At 37.3% G+C, this 17,942-nt stretch overlaps 2 protein-coding genes across 5 annotated transcripts in view; one reads left to right on the top strand and one right to left on the bottom strand.

Annotated features, from left to right (window-relative positions):
* hsd17b2 (hydroxysteroid (17-beta) dehydrogenase 2) overlaps nucleotides 1–7,619 on the bottom strand; it is a 47,729-nt gene extending 40,110 nt beyond the window's left edge. The window contains exons 1-2 of the mRNA XM_039763487.1: nucleotides 7,506–7,619; nucleotides 6,624–6,700 (exon numbers count right to left, since the gene is read on the bottom strand). The gene's annotated coding sequence lies outside the window, so the exon portion shown is untranslated. The remainder of the gene's footprint in view (nucleotides 1–6,623; nucleotides 6,701–7,505) is intronic.
* Nucleotides 7,620–7,674: 55 nt separating this feature from the next.
* Nucleotides 7,675–17,942, top strand: part of sdr42e1 (short chain dehydrogenase/reductase family 42E, member 1) — a 45,131-nt gene continuing 34,863 nt past the window's right edge. Inside the window, exons 1-2 of one of the 4 annotated variants that reach the window (XM_039763488.1) lie at nucleotides 7,675–7,782; nucleotides 9,837–9,917. In XM_039763488.1, coding sequence (XP_039619422.1) covers nucleotides 9,865–9,917 — 53 coding nt within the window. In that variant the 5' untranslated portion in view covers nucleotides 7,675–7,782; nucleotides 9,837–9,864. Of the gene's footprint in view, nucleotides 7,783–9,834; nucleotides 9,918–12,490; nucleotides 12,679–17,942 lie in introns of those variants that run through there. The other 3 variants (XM_039763489.1, XM_039763491.1, XM_039763490.1) reach the window with 3 other exon arrangements.

The raw sequence follows: 17,942 nt of genomic DNA, 5'->3' as shown, positions 1-17,942 counted from the left end.
ACATACAGCTCAACAATTATTAAAGTTTGCTAATCTCTTTTTAAGAAAACAGGAAGTGCTTTATCAAATGCATTTAAACAAAATTTAACATTTACAAATTCTGAATTAACAATCCATTCATTTCTTTATCCTAGTTATTATAATATTATTTAAAAATGAAAGATCTTTATATTTAAAAGGATTCAAAGATACAAATTATGGCTTGATATTACAGAATATTCAACAGGTCATACATGTCTTATTACTATTTAATTGACTATCTTCCTTAATCCATCTTTTTTTTAGGTTTTGTTTATTGAGACAATGTAATCATTTAATGGATTTAAATAGGACGATTCACCCTCTGGAAGGAGGACAATATGGACTCAGTATATATATTTGAATAACTATTCATTTAAGACTATCCTGAGAACACTCCAAGGTACAGTATATGTATTTAGACACTAATTCCAAATATTCTTACAAATGATTAGTAGTGAACATAAATATTTTTGACACTGGAAGCCCCCTTTTTTGTTCTTTTTTAGAACACATTTAAAAATGGTGGTTCTCACATTTGACTAGGTTTATTGACTCTTCCTCTTCAAACATTTATCCTATGAGTCACTACAGTACTATACCATACATATAACGGAACAGTGTCACAAACTGTAAAAGCCAGATAGTGTTGACTTCAATTAAGGATTATTATGTTACTAGCAAAATACCTGCGCTTCGCAGCTGAGAAGTAGTGTGTTAAAGAAGTTATGAAAAAGAAAAGGAAACATTTTAAAAATAACGTAACATGATTGTCAATGTAATTGTTTTGTGACTGTTATGAGTGTTGCTGTCATCAAGGATTTGATTATCATTATTTCTTTCAATCAGGTTCGTATTTGGAGGATGTGTTGTGTTCAAGTTACATTCCGTGTTTGTCTAGTCTACCCCTGACCATCTCATCTTCGTTGTCAACCGTTGTAAAGAGAACAGGTTTCATTCATCGAAGTGATCACTACCCAAATCGGTACTCGTGAATCTAAGATGTTTAACAGGCATTCCCAGTATTAAGTTGTGGATTTGCCTGCGAATATTTAGCGGCAGCGTGTCTATGAACGTAATTTAAACTTAAGCTTTACACCTTGCTTCCCTATTGATATGTGTACAAAGGCTTGTTCAGCGTCCGAGGGATGTTCCTTTCCTACTGCACCAATAAACAGCTCGTCTTCCACTTTATCTGAGACATCACACACTGCATGCACGGGTTTACCTTTCCCAGTCCTGCAAAGTCAGTTCACGTGAGCCACTCAGAGTACATGCATTTAAGGTTCTCAGCTGTGCTTGTGCTCTCTCGTGCGATCTTGCGATGTCCACGGCTTTATTTAATGTTAACTAAGACCCGACACTTAAGTTTCTCTCGCACTTTTGCTGAGTTTGTGCCAAACACAACTATTCTATCGCTGACCATCTCATCTTCGTTTGCATAAGCACAGTCCTTCACCCGCGAATATTTAGCAGCATCGTGTCTATTGGATTGCTGCGGACGGATGGCCTTATATGGGCAGGCACTCAATTACGTAGGAGGCATGATGATGGGGGACGCAACTCCGCCTCTCACAGCGACCGAGCTGCAGGCTATAGCCGTATATATGAACTATTAGGGTATATATGTAGGTTCCAGTTATGACCATTACGCGTAGAATTTTGAAACAAAACCTGCTTAACTTTTGTAAGTAAGCTGTAAGGAATGAGCCTGCCAAATTTCAGCCTTCTACCTACGCGGGAAGTTGAAGAATTAGTGATGAGTGAGTGAGTGAGTCAGTCAGTCAGTCAGTGAGGGCTTTACCTTTTATTAGTATACTGTAGATGTGTATATGGCACAAGTAACCGGGATTGAAATATTTTTAACTATCCACAAGATGGGAGTAGAGAGCTATGGAGAGATACAGTATATGATATATTGTTAACTGTGGCAACAGAAGTGTATTTATAAATCTTGTGACAAAACTTTACAGCATTATACTGTATTTTATTAATGATGTATCAAGATGAAAGACAAAAGAGTATTAAAAAAAAAGGAGTAAAACACCTTACAAAGGGTACAACTATGACAGAATTTTAGAATGGGACATTCAAATGGCACTTAAAGCCTGTCTGTCTGTCTGTCCAAACAGCTTTAAGATAGCTGGTGAATTTTGATAATTGAACACATTTTCAAACATAATATTGTACAGAACTCTATGTTATACATTGATGCATCTTACTAAGCCATGTCCTGATGTAACTGAATATGCACCTTGCATATTCACCAAAAAACCTGCCAATAATGGTTTAAACATCACATCAGGTTCAGAATACAGCTAATTTGATTTCTGTTTCCTGGTGATAAACCACTTAGAATTCTGCATTTCACTATTCTTATTAATGTACCAGCAACTACAGTATCTTGAGGGCTTTTATTTACATTACACTCTCATTACTCAAGTTGGTGTGTAACGCAGAAACTTCTTTCCTTAAATATTTCAAAAAAATGTTAGGAACAAACAAATCAATATCAGATACACAGACGCGGAGTCTCATAAACTGCAGTCTGACCAACAGATAGTCTATTAGCCAGGACACCATAGGCTCATCCACCTGCATATATCCAAGTTTATCCCTTAAGAGGGATGGGTCAATTACAGAATACATCGATAATCTGTGTTTTTTCCATAGCCTTGCAAAAATCTAATTATTTTATGTGTATTTACTCATATACTTTCTCTTTTTCAGGCATTTTTAACTAGGTACAAGTCCAGCTTTCCTAGAATACAGTTTTTCTTGATTGGTTCAACAAAGAGGTGGAGACACTGAAGAAAGATCTTTAGTAAAGATGCTGTGGTAAGTCCCTACCCAGCATGGGGGACAGTCTCTGCACTGCCATTGGCCACCAGGGAAACTCCACTGTCATGCTAACAAAGCCGCCGTCAAAACAAAACACCAAATAGAATTTTGTGATACACTCCATACTGGCCTTATTCCTCTAAAAGGAAATGACAGACTGGTGCCCCTATGAGTCATCATTTTGAGATAGATCTAATACCATAATACCTCCAATATCAAACCTCAATGGCACCTGACAGTAACTAACAGCAAATGATGTGAAAAATGTCCATAAAAAAAAACCCTCACATAACTCATGTTGCATAATCCATATGTCTGATATCCATTTGTATTGTCAAAACATGGAAAATGTGTGCATTCTTTGCTAATGCATTATTAATGCTTACTACCTGGAAAAGAAGCGTTCATAATAAACCAGAAAAATATGATTCATTGTTTTAAAGTCCTGTCTTTAATTCAAAGGCACAGCTTTGTGGGAATTACATATTTCCTGTTTACAACTCGCTAAGTAATTTCCATTTCATTATTGATGACAAACCTGTGAATAGGCAGATCCGCAAATCACAAATCTGCCAGTCATAATGGCTATCTGTATGTTATTGCCAAGATTTATTCATTCATCATTTTTTTCAGCCTCAACTATCTTAAACGTAATATTGAAACAAGAAAATCACTTTTTTTGGATTACCAATGGTACAGATAAACAGTCGAGAATACAGAGTCATAACACATTAATGCAATGAATATAATGAGTGGGTCTAGCATTAATACCTAGGTATCTCCTGGTATATCTAAGGAAACATTAGAAGAGAGATTTGAAAACTGGGGCAGATAGCTAAAATGGAGCAGAGAGGATTTTGCCCAGTTAATTTCATAACCAGATGAGGCTTTGTAGGTACTAAATAACTCAGTGATGAAAAGAAAATCTTTGGAGACATTACTAGTGTAAAGAAAAACATACATTTTTTAGGAATCCTATAAAAAAACAGAAAACATGGAAAATGATAATTGAACTGTGGAAAAATACAGCTAAATGTATGATAGGATGATGGGCATCCTTGTCTGGTGCCACTGCAAATTCTAAATGAACAGGACTTCTGGAGTTTAATTATATGGTTTCACTTTTACTTTCTCCATCAACTACACCAATTTTTTTTTATGTACAAGCAATATTAAAGGGATGGAACCAGTGTGAGTTTTTTTTTTTATGGTGGCCGGAGTGCCAATTCTGCCACCAACCCCCAGGTTTTTCTAGAATTGTTAGAAAATTGATTCCTAGTTGTTTAAATACTATATATTATATCCCCAGAGGGGACTGGGTGGTCTCATGGTCTGGAATCCCTACAGATTTTATTTTTTCTCCAGCCGTCTGGAGTTTTTTTATTTTTTCTGTCCATCCTGGCCATTGAACCTTACTCTTATTCGATGTTAATTAATGTTGACTTATTTTGTTTTCTTATTGTGTCTTTTATTTTTCTATTCTTTATTATGTAAAGCACTTTGAGCTACTGTTTGTATGAAAATGTGCTATATAAATAAATGTTGTTGTTGATATAAACTAGGGAGCTCCATCCCCAGCTCGCTTCGCTTTCCAACCCCCAGGTTTGGTGAACCGGATATACTGTACAATTTAAAGAGATTGTTGTTTTCATAGGAATTGTTACATATGCATTATTTTCATCCATCCATCCTCTTCCACTTATCTGAAGTCGGGTCGCAGGGGCAGTGGCTTGAGTAGAGATACCCAGACTTTTTACTTTAAAACTTCAGTTAAAACAATATTTGGAATTAACTTTTCTTCAAGATCGTATTGAATTTTGATTCCGTGTTTGGAATTACATTGTGACAATACAACGTATAACTGCCAGTGAGTGAATATCATTTCTTTCTCTCAAATAAACTGACTTTTTCGAATGTTTGTCCCTGTGATTTGTTAATTGTCATAGCAAAAGCTATTCTCACAGGAAACTGTAAACGTTTTAATACAAATGGCAAATCAAGATCTCCTTTTGTGTCTAATGTTACTCGCGGAATATGTACTATATTACCTTTCTCGTCGTCTGTTAAGGTTTTATATGTTAGAATTGTTTGAGCAATTTTTAATACAACTAATCTTGTTCCATTGCATAGTCCATCACTCATACATAAACTACGCAATAACATTACGATACATCCTTCTTTCAACAGTAATTCGACCAGTGGAAGACCAGACGGTGTTAACGCTTGTAGATATTCTATGGGATATTGTAAATTGATGTTTTCATCTTCAGCACGATCACCACCAACTGCTTCAACATAGTCTATTGATACGCATTTAATCAATTTGACGTGTAAGCGATCAACAACTGTCACGTTAATTTATTTAACTTCATCGTTTCTCGCTGGCATATTTAGATGAGTGGGCGATACTAAACTGGATCTTCATAAGTGTGTGTGTGTGTTCATAAGTAAGCCCTTTAATGGATTGGTGTCTGCCCAGGTTAAGTGCCGGAATGCACCTGATGACCGTGGTCTTGTTTGAAAATAGTTGTAAGTATAGCTTGACTTGAAAGAATCTCATGGTAAAAGTCTTCATCTCGCAGGACTTCCTTCCAAAAAGTCACGTCTCATCACAGGATTAGTCTTGTCTCGTCCCAAGTTTTTTTTATATTATACTAGAGAGATATGAAATTAATTGATAGATAATATAGCTCATATTTGTTACTTGTATATTTTTTAATGAGGTGGATTTAAAAATAAAATCTTATAAATGATGCAAACAGAAGCCTGAATTAAGTGAAAATTACGGATTATGGAAGGTCTTAATTTAAAAAGTAATGAAATAAAAGTAAAAAAAAATGACTACTATTTCACCTTATTTTAAAAACTTCTGACAAAAATTAGTCAGATTGAGTCATTGATCAACTACAGGGGAATGGAATGAAGAAAGAGGTGATGGAAACTGTAGAGGGTATATTGTATAATACTACAAAAAACTAAAATACAAAGTATTCCATTTCCACTTCAGTGTTAATAAATGTGAATGTAATAAAGGTTAATTTTTGTCATGTTAAATATTGTAATTAAATAGCATTAATTACTTCATATGCTCTATGATGAGATGGAGTTTCCCACAAGTTTGGTACCCCCATTGTATCCAGTGCTGTCTAGAGATGCATCTGCCATCCATGATCTTGAATATGGGTGCAAGATTACCACAAAATTCATAATTAACGATTAACACCACTGATATAACTGTGATTATTAATTTTGATTAATAATGCTACAATGATTTTGATTGTACATTGTTTGTGCTGCCATCTGCAGATACAGCATTTTTATACATACAGAAAAGCACAAAATGACAACCTATTACTATAAAATTTCTAAATAAACTACATGAAAGTAAAATATAAAGCATATAGATACAGTACCATAAATATGCATACAGGTAAATATATATACTCATTCAAGAATTAATGCAACACAAACTTTACAGATCATCACTTTCGAGAAATGTAATTATCTTTTAAAGCTATACATTTTCTGAATATATTACACAAGAAAAACTGCAAAATTATCCTTTAAAATCCAGAGCCCACCCTAACCCCTATGACTGCTGAAATGTAAAATGGTAACGTACTATATAGCAAAAAAAATATTTTCTTCTCATTTGCAAGTTTTATTTAAGCTCCCACAAATTTTTTTTTTATAATTTCCAGCACTGAATATGGAATACTGTTACGACGAGCTTGTTTGGATGTACATCTGTGGCGTCACTTTACCTTATTGAGGTAATCCTGGCACTGTACAGCCGAGTGCATGCTATCCTGGGTTTGGACGAGTATCGTTGTCATAGTGTCTTTACAAAAAAAAAAAAAAGAAAAGAAAAAGAAAGACCAAAAGAACTGTATTAAACAGCTATTTGCACACAATTATATAAATGTAATAAGTGTAATCCACATGTCTGGTTATTTCATAGTTAATTGTGTATTATATACTGTATTTAAAAAGTAAAACATGTACGCATAAGTATTATTCTATACCAATTCGACAAAAAGAAAACTAGACCCCCTCTCTATCACCTGGGAAAATAAGCATGTAACGCAAAGAAATGTGTAAGCACATAATACTGCATGTGTTTGATTTAAATCCACATACAAAGGCGTACAGGAAACTGCAAAGGGAAAAGAGAGAAAGAAATCAAAAAACGTGGCAAAAATGAGAATTTCTAAATTTCGTATGAATGGAAGTCTTACACTATTGTGTTTTTCTAAAACACAACTAGACAAGCAAAATAAAGCATTAACTAATTGACTAGTGTGGTTAATTACAGGGAATATAAGTCACCGATTTTGAAACTGGTTGAACAATATATGAGCCACACATTCAGTTACCGATTAAAGATGCTGCTTATAGGAAAACTTCATTACCGTTCAAATATACACAAAACGTGCCAGGAACTTTTAAAAGTGTGTGAAACATTTACGCCCATGCATTACCTACTCGAAAAGTACATGTTTAAAAATTATGTCATGAAAAATGATAACGTGAGAATAATGTAATGCAACAATAAAAACCGAGCGTTACAACTCGGTTCGCATAAATTACTAAAGTTTAATTTGCAGTTGTAACTGACGAAGTAGAAGAATAGCGCAGCAACATACCAAGAGTCTGATTAATATTTCTTAGACGCTCTAACATATCTTCCAAAACTTCCGTTTTCATTTCTGCCGCCATTCTTTCACAAAAGTAAAATAACGCAAGGCGAATCGGGAAACGTGCGCAGTCTCGTTTCCTTAAGAGCGCGCACGCAACTGGTTCGTGTCCCAATACAGTAATTGAGTTATGTAAACCGAGAGATAGAGGAGGACATTTTACTGGCTGTATTTTTATAAGCGAACAACATTTGTCATAAAAAACCAACTACATGAAATAATAAAGGTGAGATTCCTGAAAATATGAAACCAGATTATATATGTTATTTAAACACAAGCAACAGCAGGAACACTTTAAATCGCTTACTCTTAAATCCAATGCAGAACAATGAACAAATGATTTTCAAAGGTGTAAGTTGTAGCTTCTACTTTATAACTTGTTAGCCGAACAAACTCTTGTAAAATAGTTTAGAACTATGTATAAAGGACTTCGATCTCCGATTTGGCCACAAGCTGTGGAGAGCTTGCACGGTTTTTGATGTGTATTTGGGTTTCTTCGTGGTAGTCCGATTACTTTACACATCACAAATGACCTGCATGTTAGTTTAGTGCGCTACTCAAAACAGCATAAAATCAGTGAATAGATACGTAGATGGAAAGACGTCCTGACCGGTGGCAGATATAGGAACAACGTTGCCGAGGTAAGGATTGGGATTCCATGAATCTACAATATAAAAACGTACTTGGAGAAAGGGTCGAAAGACGTTAATGCATTTACTATTTACGTTAACAGCTGATGTTTATTAAAAATGAATGCTACAGAGTGTATTTTCATATACAGCATATACATTCTCGCCATGTTAACCCATTCTAATTTTCCACCCATATTCACAGTTAGGTTGGTTAGTAGTATAAGTGTGCCCGCAATAAATTGACACTCTTTTCCAGGGTTGTTCTTGTCTAGTACATAGATCTAACAGGATTGACCCTCTCTTAATGGTCCTGAATTGGATTAGGCAGGTTTACTAATAAAATGGTATACATTAAAATGTATCTATATATGCATATACTCTTTAAGGAAATACAACAAATGAAATGTTGATTTATCAGCTTGATGTGGAACCTCTGGTCATATTGTAGAATGATTCCAGCATACAGGAAAGATAAAGATAACTCTAATCCAAATACTGGACCATGTGGAGCACATTGGCTGAAAGTAGTGGTGATGGCTATTTGGTTGCCAGATATATTTACGTGTAAATATTAAGAAACTGCGCTATACAACATGTGTTCAGAGTACTAAATAAATATTGAATTTGTGGTTCATCAGAATTGAAAGGTGGAAGAATTTACATTTTCATATTAATCCCATGGTTCCTTTCTAGATTTTTTTGGTATTGTTCTCTGAATTTTACCAAAACAACATCTGATGAACTGAGTTATTTATATAAAACCAGAGTTTTTTTTATTGCAGACTAAGTCTTTGATCTATTCATGTTGTAGCACTACATCATGCTAGCCATGGCACTGACAAAATGATTGTTGCTAATCTTTTGTCAGCCTAGTGTCCTTATGCTTGATTTTGCCACACTAGGATGGTAACCCTATATGACTGTGTTAGATTTGCCATTTTTGTAGGCTCCTTTGCTGTGGATACTGAAACTGCTCATTTGAATATTGGAATGCAAGCTAATATTGCTTTCTCTTGCTGATTCAACACAGTAAAATTAATGTATTGTTAAGAGCCAATAATTAACAAATAAATACTCCAGCCAAAAAATATTTTTTATATGTTACTTACCCGGTGTTCTTTGTAGTGGTGGCTGAGAAAGTCTCATGGTTTCATGCCAAATATAAAGAAAGAAGATTATGACTAAATAGAAGGCAATAGTAAACAGCGCTGTCTAATGGCAATGGAAAATACAAATTCTTGCCTTACTTGTGTTCCATAATCCTCATGTCCGTTTCTAGTCATTATGCTCAAAATGTGCAAAATGCCTTGCTTTCTGCTAAAACACTGTTAGCAGGATATAGTTATATCCAGAATTATCAGTACACACATAAACAGGAAACCGAAAGTTTCATGAGAGTCACTTTTTGAATTGAAGACAGGACTCTTGACCAATAAATGAGGAGGAAGAGAGATAAATAGATTTCCATAGACATGTTTATAAGCAAAAAATCTTGATTATATCTTGAATATGTTACTTAAGGCCATATTATTATAACATTAATATCTTTATTGTAAAATACATAACCTATCATTACATTGAAAAGTTTCTATACTTGATGTCTTTGATTTCAAAGTGTCACACTGATATCTTTATGTTGTTTCTGCAGGTAGTGCACAGCTGCTCAAGAATACAACATGTCTAAGCACAGTGTTGTTATTACTGGTGGAGGAGGGTATTTAGGACATCGGTAAGTTCAGCATCACTAAAGTACTGCTTTAGGTGATGACAGCTATTTGAGTGCTCAATACTTAAGACAGATTAAAAATGCCAATTAGGAAGCTCATTCGTATACATATAAACTGTAAGTTAAGGTAAGAAAAATGATTCCGTTGTGTTAGATACCCCTATCCTTTTTTCATAAATTAAAATACTCTATGTACTGCACTATACAGTATATGGCCAACACAGTGGTTCAGTGGTTATTGCTGCTGCCTCAGAGCTTATGGAAGATGGGCATTAATTATCTCTTTATGAAGTTTGTACCATTGTGTTTTTGTTGTATGGGTATATTTTCCACTCATGTCTCCAAGTGTTTTCATGTTGTCCCTCTAAACTTGTCATGTTATTAATGAGTGCATATTGTGATAGACTGGCATTGCTTTTTATTCCTGTCTTTCCCCCTTTATTCTTTGGATGGGCTCCAGCTACTTGAAAAGCTGAAACTGGATTTAGCTGCTTCAGTGAATTAATATATGGAATGCATTTACTGCAGGTACTAGGAATTTCACTTTTAAATAATACGGGTTTGTACATTTCCTTTTCTTTTTTAAAGAAAGAATAGTTTAAATATGTCACAGTAGTAAATAAGTTACTTAAATAAAACACTAATTCATCCCTGTCCTCTTCATTCAATATGTTAAGTAGATGAAAATGCATATTTTAAACTTCTCTTTCTCGCATGTACTTGCCTACCTTTCCTGCATGATTAATTGTAATTAATGAAAACATATAATGGGAATACTTTCCTGTAGTAGCAATGAAAGTGTGAGTCTGGCTGTGCATTGAGTATTCCTGATGAGCTGTTGTCCCTTACAGGACTAGTTGTTGCCGTGCACACACCATGCCACTAGGATGTGTTCCAGTCTCCCTTTCACCCTGAATTGGATTAAATGGATTTAACAATGTGACAATGAAGTACCCTAAATATGTGAATAAACCACAGATATTTAACACCGTCTACCAACCTACACCTCCAATAATTTCTTTCACTGTTGCATATTTACAAATACTGTGATCAGGATCGACTTTTATGTATGTCTTGCTTGTTGTCTTAACACCTGCACAGCTATGCATAGCCTAATTCTTGCTGTAGCACATGTGCTTTTGTCTTAGCTCTAGCAGGGTGCACAATGTAACTAAATCACACGTCAAAAGAATAAATAAGATTTTACTATATTGAGCGCATAAATTCTTTTTAAGGTAAACTTAAACTTGGTTGCAGATGGCTTTTGCTTTTATGTGAATTAAAGTTTGGTGATGAGGTCAAAATTTGCTTTTGAGTTAAGTTCCGATTCTGATTCCACAATTTTCAAACAATTGAGAAAAGTTGACTTTAGCATGCTGTCTGTACGTGTGTGTCTGTGAAAAATCAAAATTGATTTTCATGTCTTAAAATTACAAATTTCTTTGGAAAATGAAGGTTTTTTTTGCATTGTAGAGCTCCTGGATGCCTACATCCCAGCAAAGATGGAACATTTTATGAAAAGTGGTTTCTGAGATATCTGCCCAAAACCCCAAGACCTAGGTCAATTTTTTGGAAGTTATCATTGCATATCTTCTTGAAACAGGGTGCATTGTTTTTGTCTTGTTACATGCTCCAGTTCTATTGGTTTTGGTCCAGTATGTGTCCCAATATCGTTCAAAAAATCTTCCGATATCAGAGATGGGACCAAGCCAGTATTTTTGCAAAATGTTTGCATGAGCGGTTTTTGAGGTACATACTTTATTTAAATACACCTATACTGGCCTCACTGAATCTCCTGTTCAGTAATAAAGCAAGCTAAACACCTTCATTCAATAATTCCCAAAGCCACAAAGTGATGTTGAGAATGTTTAAATGGTGTGAAACTGTAAATACAAATACAAACAAACACTAATAAGTACTTGTATAATTAACATATAGTAAATACAGCAGCATTTATAACTGAGAGCTTAACAGCCGAAAGCTCAGTAAATGTACGTGTTGAAATATAACATTTACTTTGACATTCCATAACCAAAGTTACTTAAGCAAAAGCTGTACAACTAGACAAAAGAGATAACTTACAGGGAATACCTTCACAAGGGCTAACTAAGAAGGATGGCGAAGGATTGTTTGAGATAACAAACACACCATGCTTACTGCTGCAGTACTTACTTCCTACTTCCTGTCACATTGGCTTCCTGTTTCCTACAGCAGCAGTATTAGGGTTTTTATGTTAGGGTTACAAAGGTTTGCTAAACAATTAGAACTTAATTGGCAGTGCCAGAACACTCTCCGCCTGGTATCTTTAAGATACCACCAAATAACCTGAGCCAAATACTTTAATCTGGTGATAAAAGAAAAAATAGTTCTGAAATGGGCCTGTAAAGGATTTTTGTTGCTCCTTGCTGAACCATCTTTTTCTCAACCTTACTTATTAATCCATCTTTGCTGGGAACAGCCTTCATTATTATTCCCATAGACCATTCATTCCTCTTGACTTGGTTCTCCTTCAGAAGTACAACATCACCTTCTTTGATGTCATGTCTTTTATTTTGCCATTTCTGTCATGTCTGCAGAGTGCTGAGGTACTCCGTTCTCCATCTGCTCCAGAATTCCTCAGCGAGGTATTGGACACGCTTCCATTGGTGTCTCAACATCTCACCTATGCCATAGTTACTCTGAGACAGAAAAGGTGTGCCTGTTTTCTAGGTGAGCAACTTGGATGGTGTTTGGACGATAGGATGTTCAGGATCAGTTGAAACAGGTACCAGGGGATGTGCATTAATTATGGCTGTGACCTCTGCAATTAGCATTGTTAACACTTTATGAGTAAGTCGTGCATGACCAGACTGCAACAGCATGTAGTCTAATAGGCGTCGTACCACTCTAATCATGTGTTCCCACTCCACCCATATGCAATAAATGAGGTGGGTTGAAAACCCAAGTGCATCCCTGATCTTGTAGGCACTCCTGCACCTTCTCTTGCTTTGGAACTTCCATTCTTAATTCTCTACAGGCACCCACAAAATTAGTACCACAGTCTGAGATCAATAGTTTTGCTGGACCATGCAGTGCAAAGAAACGCCTTAATGCATGAATGAAGCTGGAAGAGCTAATTTCTTCAACAACTTCTATGTTGACTGCTTGAGTACACAGACATGTGAAGAATACTGCCCATCTTTTACTGTTTGCATGACCTCCTCTTGTGCACCTTGTTGATACTTCACATGGACAGAACAAATCTACACCCACGTATGAGAATGCAGGATCCATTTCAAGCTTTTCAGCTGGCAGATCACTCATTTGCTGTTCATGTACTTTCCCTCCGAGCTTCCTGCAAGTCACACACTGATTTAGTATTTTATCTATGCTTCATTTGACACCAACTAGCCATAGGCTGCTCACTCTGACCGCACCCTCGGTGAAGTGTCTTCCCTGGTGTTATTCCTATTGGTGGTGATGCCACACAAGAAGAGTTGCAACATTGTGGCTACTAGTGATGATGAAAGGGTTAGTTCCTTTTGATTTGAGTCCGGACTGATTGATGCACCCAACTCGGAGGAGACCACTGCTGTCAATGATAGTATTCAGCTTGATGAGGGAACTTTATGAAGGAAGGTCCAAGTTCTTTTAAATATACGTCATGCAGCACACTTCTGATGATTAAGTTTTTAGTCTTTACTAGTGATCTATCTGACATGCCTTTCTTACAAATATGCAAAGATGCCTTCTCCTTGTTTTTGATTTCCAATGCCTTGAGATGTCCATCTAGAGAAACGTTCCCACCGTTTTGAGCTTAAGTGACTCTCAGAGGTGTGAGTGGACAGAGAGTTCACTTCAGGCCAGATACAGTATCTGCATCACTTTCTGGGTTGATGAGGTCACATTTATTTTGTTCTTCTGCCATTTTCTTTAGTGGAAGGTGAAGGAAGGCAGGTCCAGTAATCCATGTTGAACCAGGGAGGTTGGAGGCTGAAAAGGAGCACGATTTTGATCTGTTAGCACATAATGCCACTATTCAGGTTTAGAAGACTGCTGGATTTGTTACACCTGATTATTTACATAGACGCTGAAGCATCTGGATTGATTGTGAATAAAACCCAAAACCACCTTACTGTCTGTGTAAAAACTAGTGGAGTTTAGTTGGAGCTCTATTTCCTTACTGACAACTTCCGCAATCTTCACAGCTAGCATCACAGCACATAGTTCCAGCTTGGGCACTGTGAGTTCAGGTCGGGTGGCAAGTCTTGCTTTGCTGAGGACAAAGCCCACATCTATTTGCTTGTCTTGGCTTGAAGGCCAAAAGCCCTTGAGATAAGCCACAGCAGCAATGGCGTTAACAGAGGCATCTGAAAAAATGCACAGCTCAATGTGCTGGGAATTAGAAGGAGGAATAGCAGAATATACAGTATACAGGGTATTTGAATGCCTCTGAGCCACTTCAGTGAACTCTGCCATTGCACCCATTGTTCATGCATGCTTTCTGGAAGTTTGGTGTTCCAATCACCGCTATGTCTCGAGAGTTCTCTGAGAAGTATGAGTCCCAGGAGATTCACTTTGCCAGGAAGCCCAGTGGGTCAAAAAGACTATTAACCATTGAGAGTTCTTCTCTGCGAGTATATGGTCTCTCAATTTCAGGTGTGTAAAATGTAAAAATGTCTGACATAATATTCCACCTCACGCCAAGACTTTACTGATCAGGTAGGTCACCCACAAACAATATAAGATTTTGTAGATCCTTGGCTCGATCATCCATTAAGAATGCATCCATCACCTTAGCTTTGTTAAAAGCCACTTTGTGGAGCCTAAGATTTGAAGCTGCTAACATTTCCCGCGTTCTTTTAAGAAGAACACTTGCTTCCTCCACAGTGGGGACATACTTTAAAGCATCATCAATATAAAAGTCTCTTTGAATAAAGCAGCACACATCACTGCCATACTCTTTTTCTCCCTCTTGTGCAACTCGCCTCAGACCATAAATGGCCACAGCAGGTGAGGGACTATTACCAAAAATATGTACCCTTATTCGATGGTCAACAACCCTTTTGTCCAGGTCACTGTCCTGATACCATAGGAAGCACAAAACATCCCTGCAATCTTCTTACACTAGAAAACAATGAAACATTTTCTGCAACAGTAACTGCAACAGCGTTCTTCCTAAATCTTATAAGGTTACCCAACAGGCTATTATTCAAGTCTAGCCCAGAGAGCAGCACATTGTTAAGGGAAACCATTTCAAATTGAACACTAGAATCAAAAACCACATGTATTTGGGTGGGCCTTTGTGTTTGGTACACTCCAAAGAAGGGCAAATACCAGTACTCCTTACCTTCTTGAACTGGGGATGCAAACTCTGCATGACAGCTATCTAGCATCTTTTTCATGAATTGCAGAAAATCAGCTTTCATCTCTGGATGTTTCTCAAGGGTGCGGGTTAGAAATCTAAAACGATTCACAGCATATACACGATTATTAGGTAGTTGCCTCTGGTTTGCGAAAAGGAAGTGGGGCCACCCAACTGTTGCTGGAGTCTTGAAGAATTCATTCTCCATATTTTTGAGAAATAAAATATCTTCCATAGAAGGTACAAATTTGTGATCACCTTTTGTTTTGTAGAAAAACGATTTTCCAATTTTCTCACCATTTGCTCTGGTCAGATGTCTTTCTCTGGGAATGTGGCAGAAGAGCTGGTGCTGCTCAGAAGTTGCTGAACCTCTCTTTGACCATAATTTGGCTCTCACATGGTGAAAGTGACTTGGTCCGCTATTCTCCAGGATGTAAGTTTTCATGCTAGTGACCTCTGAAGGCCTGGGTATACTACCCAGGCACACATCACCAACTATTACCCGGCCAAAGTCCAACTTCTGGGCATATGCTACATCATGGGGCGCATTGATCTTTTTATGGACTTTATGCACCTTTAGCATGTCCCTTCCCAGCAACAACAGAATTGAGGAGGTATTTCATGGGCTATTGCCGTGAGGTGATGGTTGTTGCGAGCAGCTTCTGGAGTAGGAATTTCATCCCTGTTGTCAGGAATCATATTGCATTCTAGGAGTGTGGGCAAAGGAAGACTAACTGTTTCATCTAATGACTCTATGATGTTACCAACTGCTCACCTGTCAGTTTCAGCTATTCCAGAGCAGGTGTTCAATGTATATGCAGCTGAAGGTCCATCTGTGTTAAAAATGTCAAAAAAGTCTGGTCAAGCTAGAGACCTATTGCTTTGGTCATTCAGCATGGCATAAATCCTCCTGCTTTTGCTGCAGTCGCTGGCTGGATAAACATTCACAAGACATATTTTTACACAGGATTTCCCACTAAAGCCTTCACCACACACCTCAATGCATTTGGATGAAATAGTTTTGTGTGCTGCTTCTTTCTTATCCTCACCATACTGTGCGAGGGGAGAAGGGGACTTGGAAAGCCAAGGAGCTGGGCCTGGATGGAGGGCAGCTGAATGCCTGTCACTCTCACATTCAGAAGATTTAACACTTGATTCACAACATTGGACAACATGTTTGGTTGATGCACAGCATTTGAAACAGATGTTATGTGTTTTTAATATTCTCTTCCATTTATCGAGGGGCATCTCTCTGAAGCCCCTGCACTTTCTCAAGGGATGAGGTTTGCGATGATCTGGACATTATCTATCTGGGTCATCATTGACTGGGGGTTTTGAAGAAGGAGTATATCTGTTTTGAGAACAGACACTGGCTTACGGGCTTTATTGTGACTCTCAATGAATTTCTCTCTCTTGTTTCGGTTAACAGTGGAGGAGGGGAGAGTATAGCTGGGGTCATTATGTGCTTTAGCTTCACCACGTATAAACTGTGAAAAGAAGGAAAATTGGGGAAAGGCAAACCTGTGTTCTTGATTATAGCGGGAACCCTGCATCATCCACTTCTCCTGAAGCGTATATGGAAGCTTTTCTACTATTGGGTTTACACTGCTAACAGTATCCAAGTAGGAAAGCCCTGGTAAAAAGCCATCTCGTTTTCCAGCTTCAATCTCAAACAGTAAATCACTCAGATCTTAAATCTTTTGGTGCTTTTTAGGTAGTATTTTAGGAAAATTGTCCAGTTTTGCAAGCAGAGCACTTTCTATGACTTCTGGTGACCCGTAAATCTCCTCCTTCTTCTTCTCTTGGCTGCTCCTGTTAGGGTTGCCACAGAGGATCATCTTCTTCCATATCTTTCTGTCCTCTGCGTCTTGTTCTGCTACACTCATCACCTGCAGCAGCAGGAAGAAACACAGCAGTTAAGTTACCTTGTAGCATTTATTTACCTTTTACATTATCTGAAAAAACAATGTTACAAGAATAGAAATTGGCTGATATGCTAATAATTTAAAACTACTATAATAAAACAAGAGAATGGATGGCCTAAAAGAGCATTTGAAATTCAAACTTTGCGTAATGCATCAAGGAAAAAATCCATCACCTAGCATCTACTGTATACGGTTTTAAAAACATCTGAAATAAACACCACTGAATGAAAGTTTATAAAGAAGATATGTGCAGGATGCACATTTCAGCTGTCAAGTCCTCTGCTTCAAAAAAAAAAAGAAATTAATTAAATAAAACAAAATTGGCCAAAGTTGGGATCACCTTACACTCTTTTCATGTGGACTGTGTAGGGCGGATTGGTGGCTCTGAGGCTAGGGATCTGCACTGGCAATCGGAAGGTTCGAATCCTGTAAATACTAAAAGGGACTCTGCTCTGTTGGGCCCTTGAGCAAGGCCCTTAACCTGCAATTGCTCCGTCCTGGGTATGACGTTAATCTGCATCCATCCCTGCATGTAGGCCCTGCAGGGAAATCTTGGGGGTTGGTGGCAGAATTGGCACTCCAGCCACCATAAAAAACTTCACACTGGTTCTACTCCATCTGAACTAGTGCGGTGCTGAGGTGTCACCTGTTGCATGACTGCACTCAGGTCCTAATCTGGGATCCTGAGTTGGTTTGTCATGTGGTGGGTGCAGCAATGTACTGTATCAGTGTGTGCTCTTTAACCTCTCTCTCTGTGTA

The sequence above is a fragment of the Polypterus senegalus genome, chromosome 9 (genome assembly GCF_016835505.1).
Source record: "Polypterus senegalus isolate Bchr_013 chromosome 9, ASM1683550v1, whole genome shotgun sequence".
Lineage (NCBI taxonomy): Eukaryota > Metazoa > Chordata > Cladistia > Polypteriformes > Polypteridae > Polypterus > Polypterus senegalus.
Note: the sequence above shows the minus strand (reverse complement) of the source record. Positions and strands in the feature narration are given on the sequence as shown.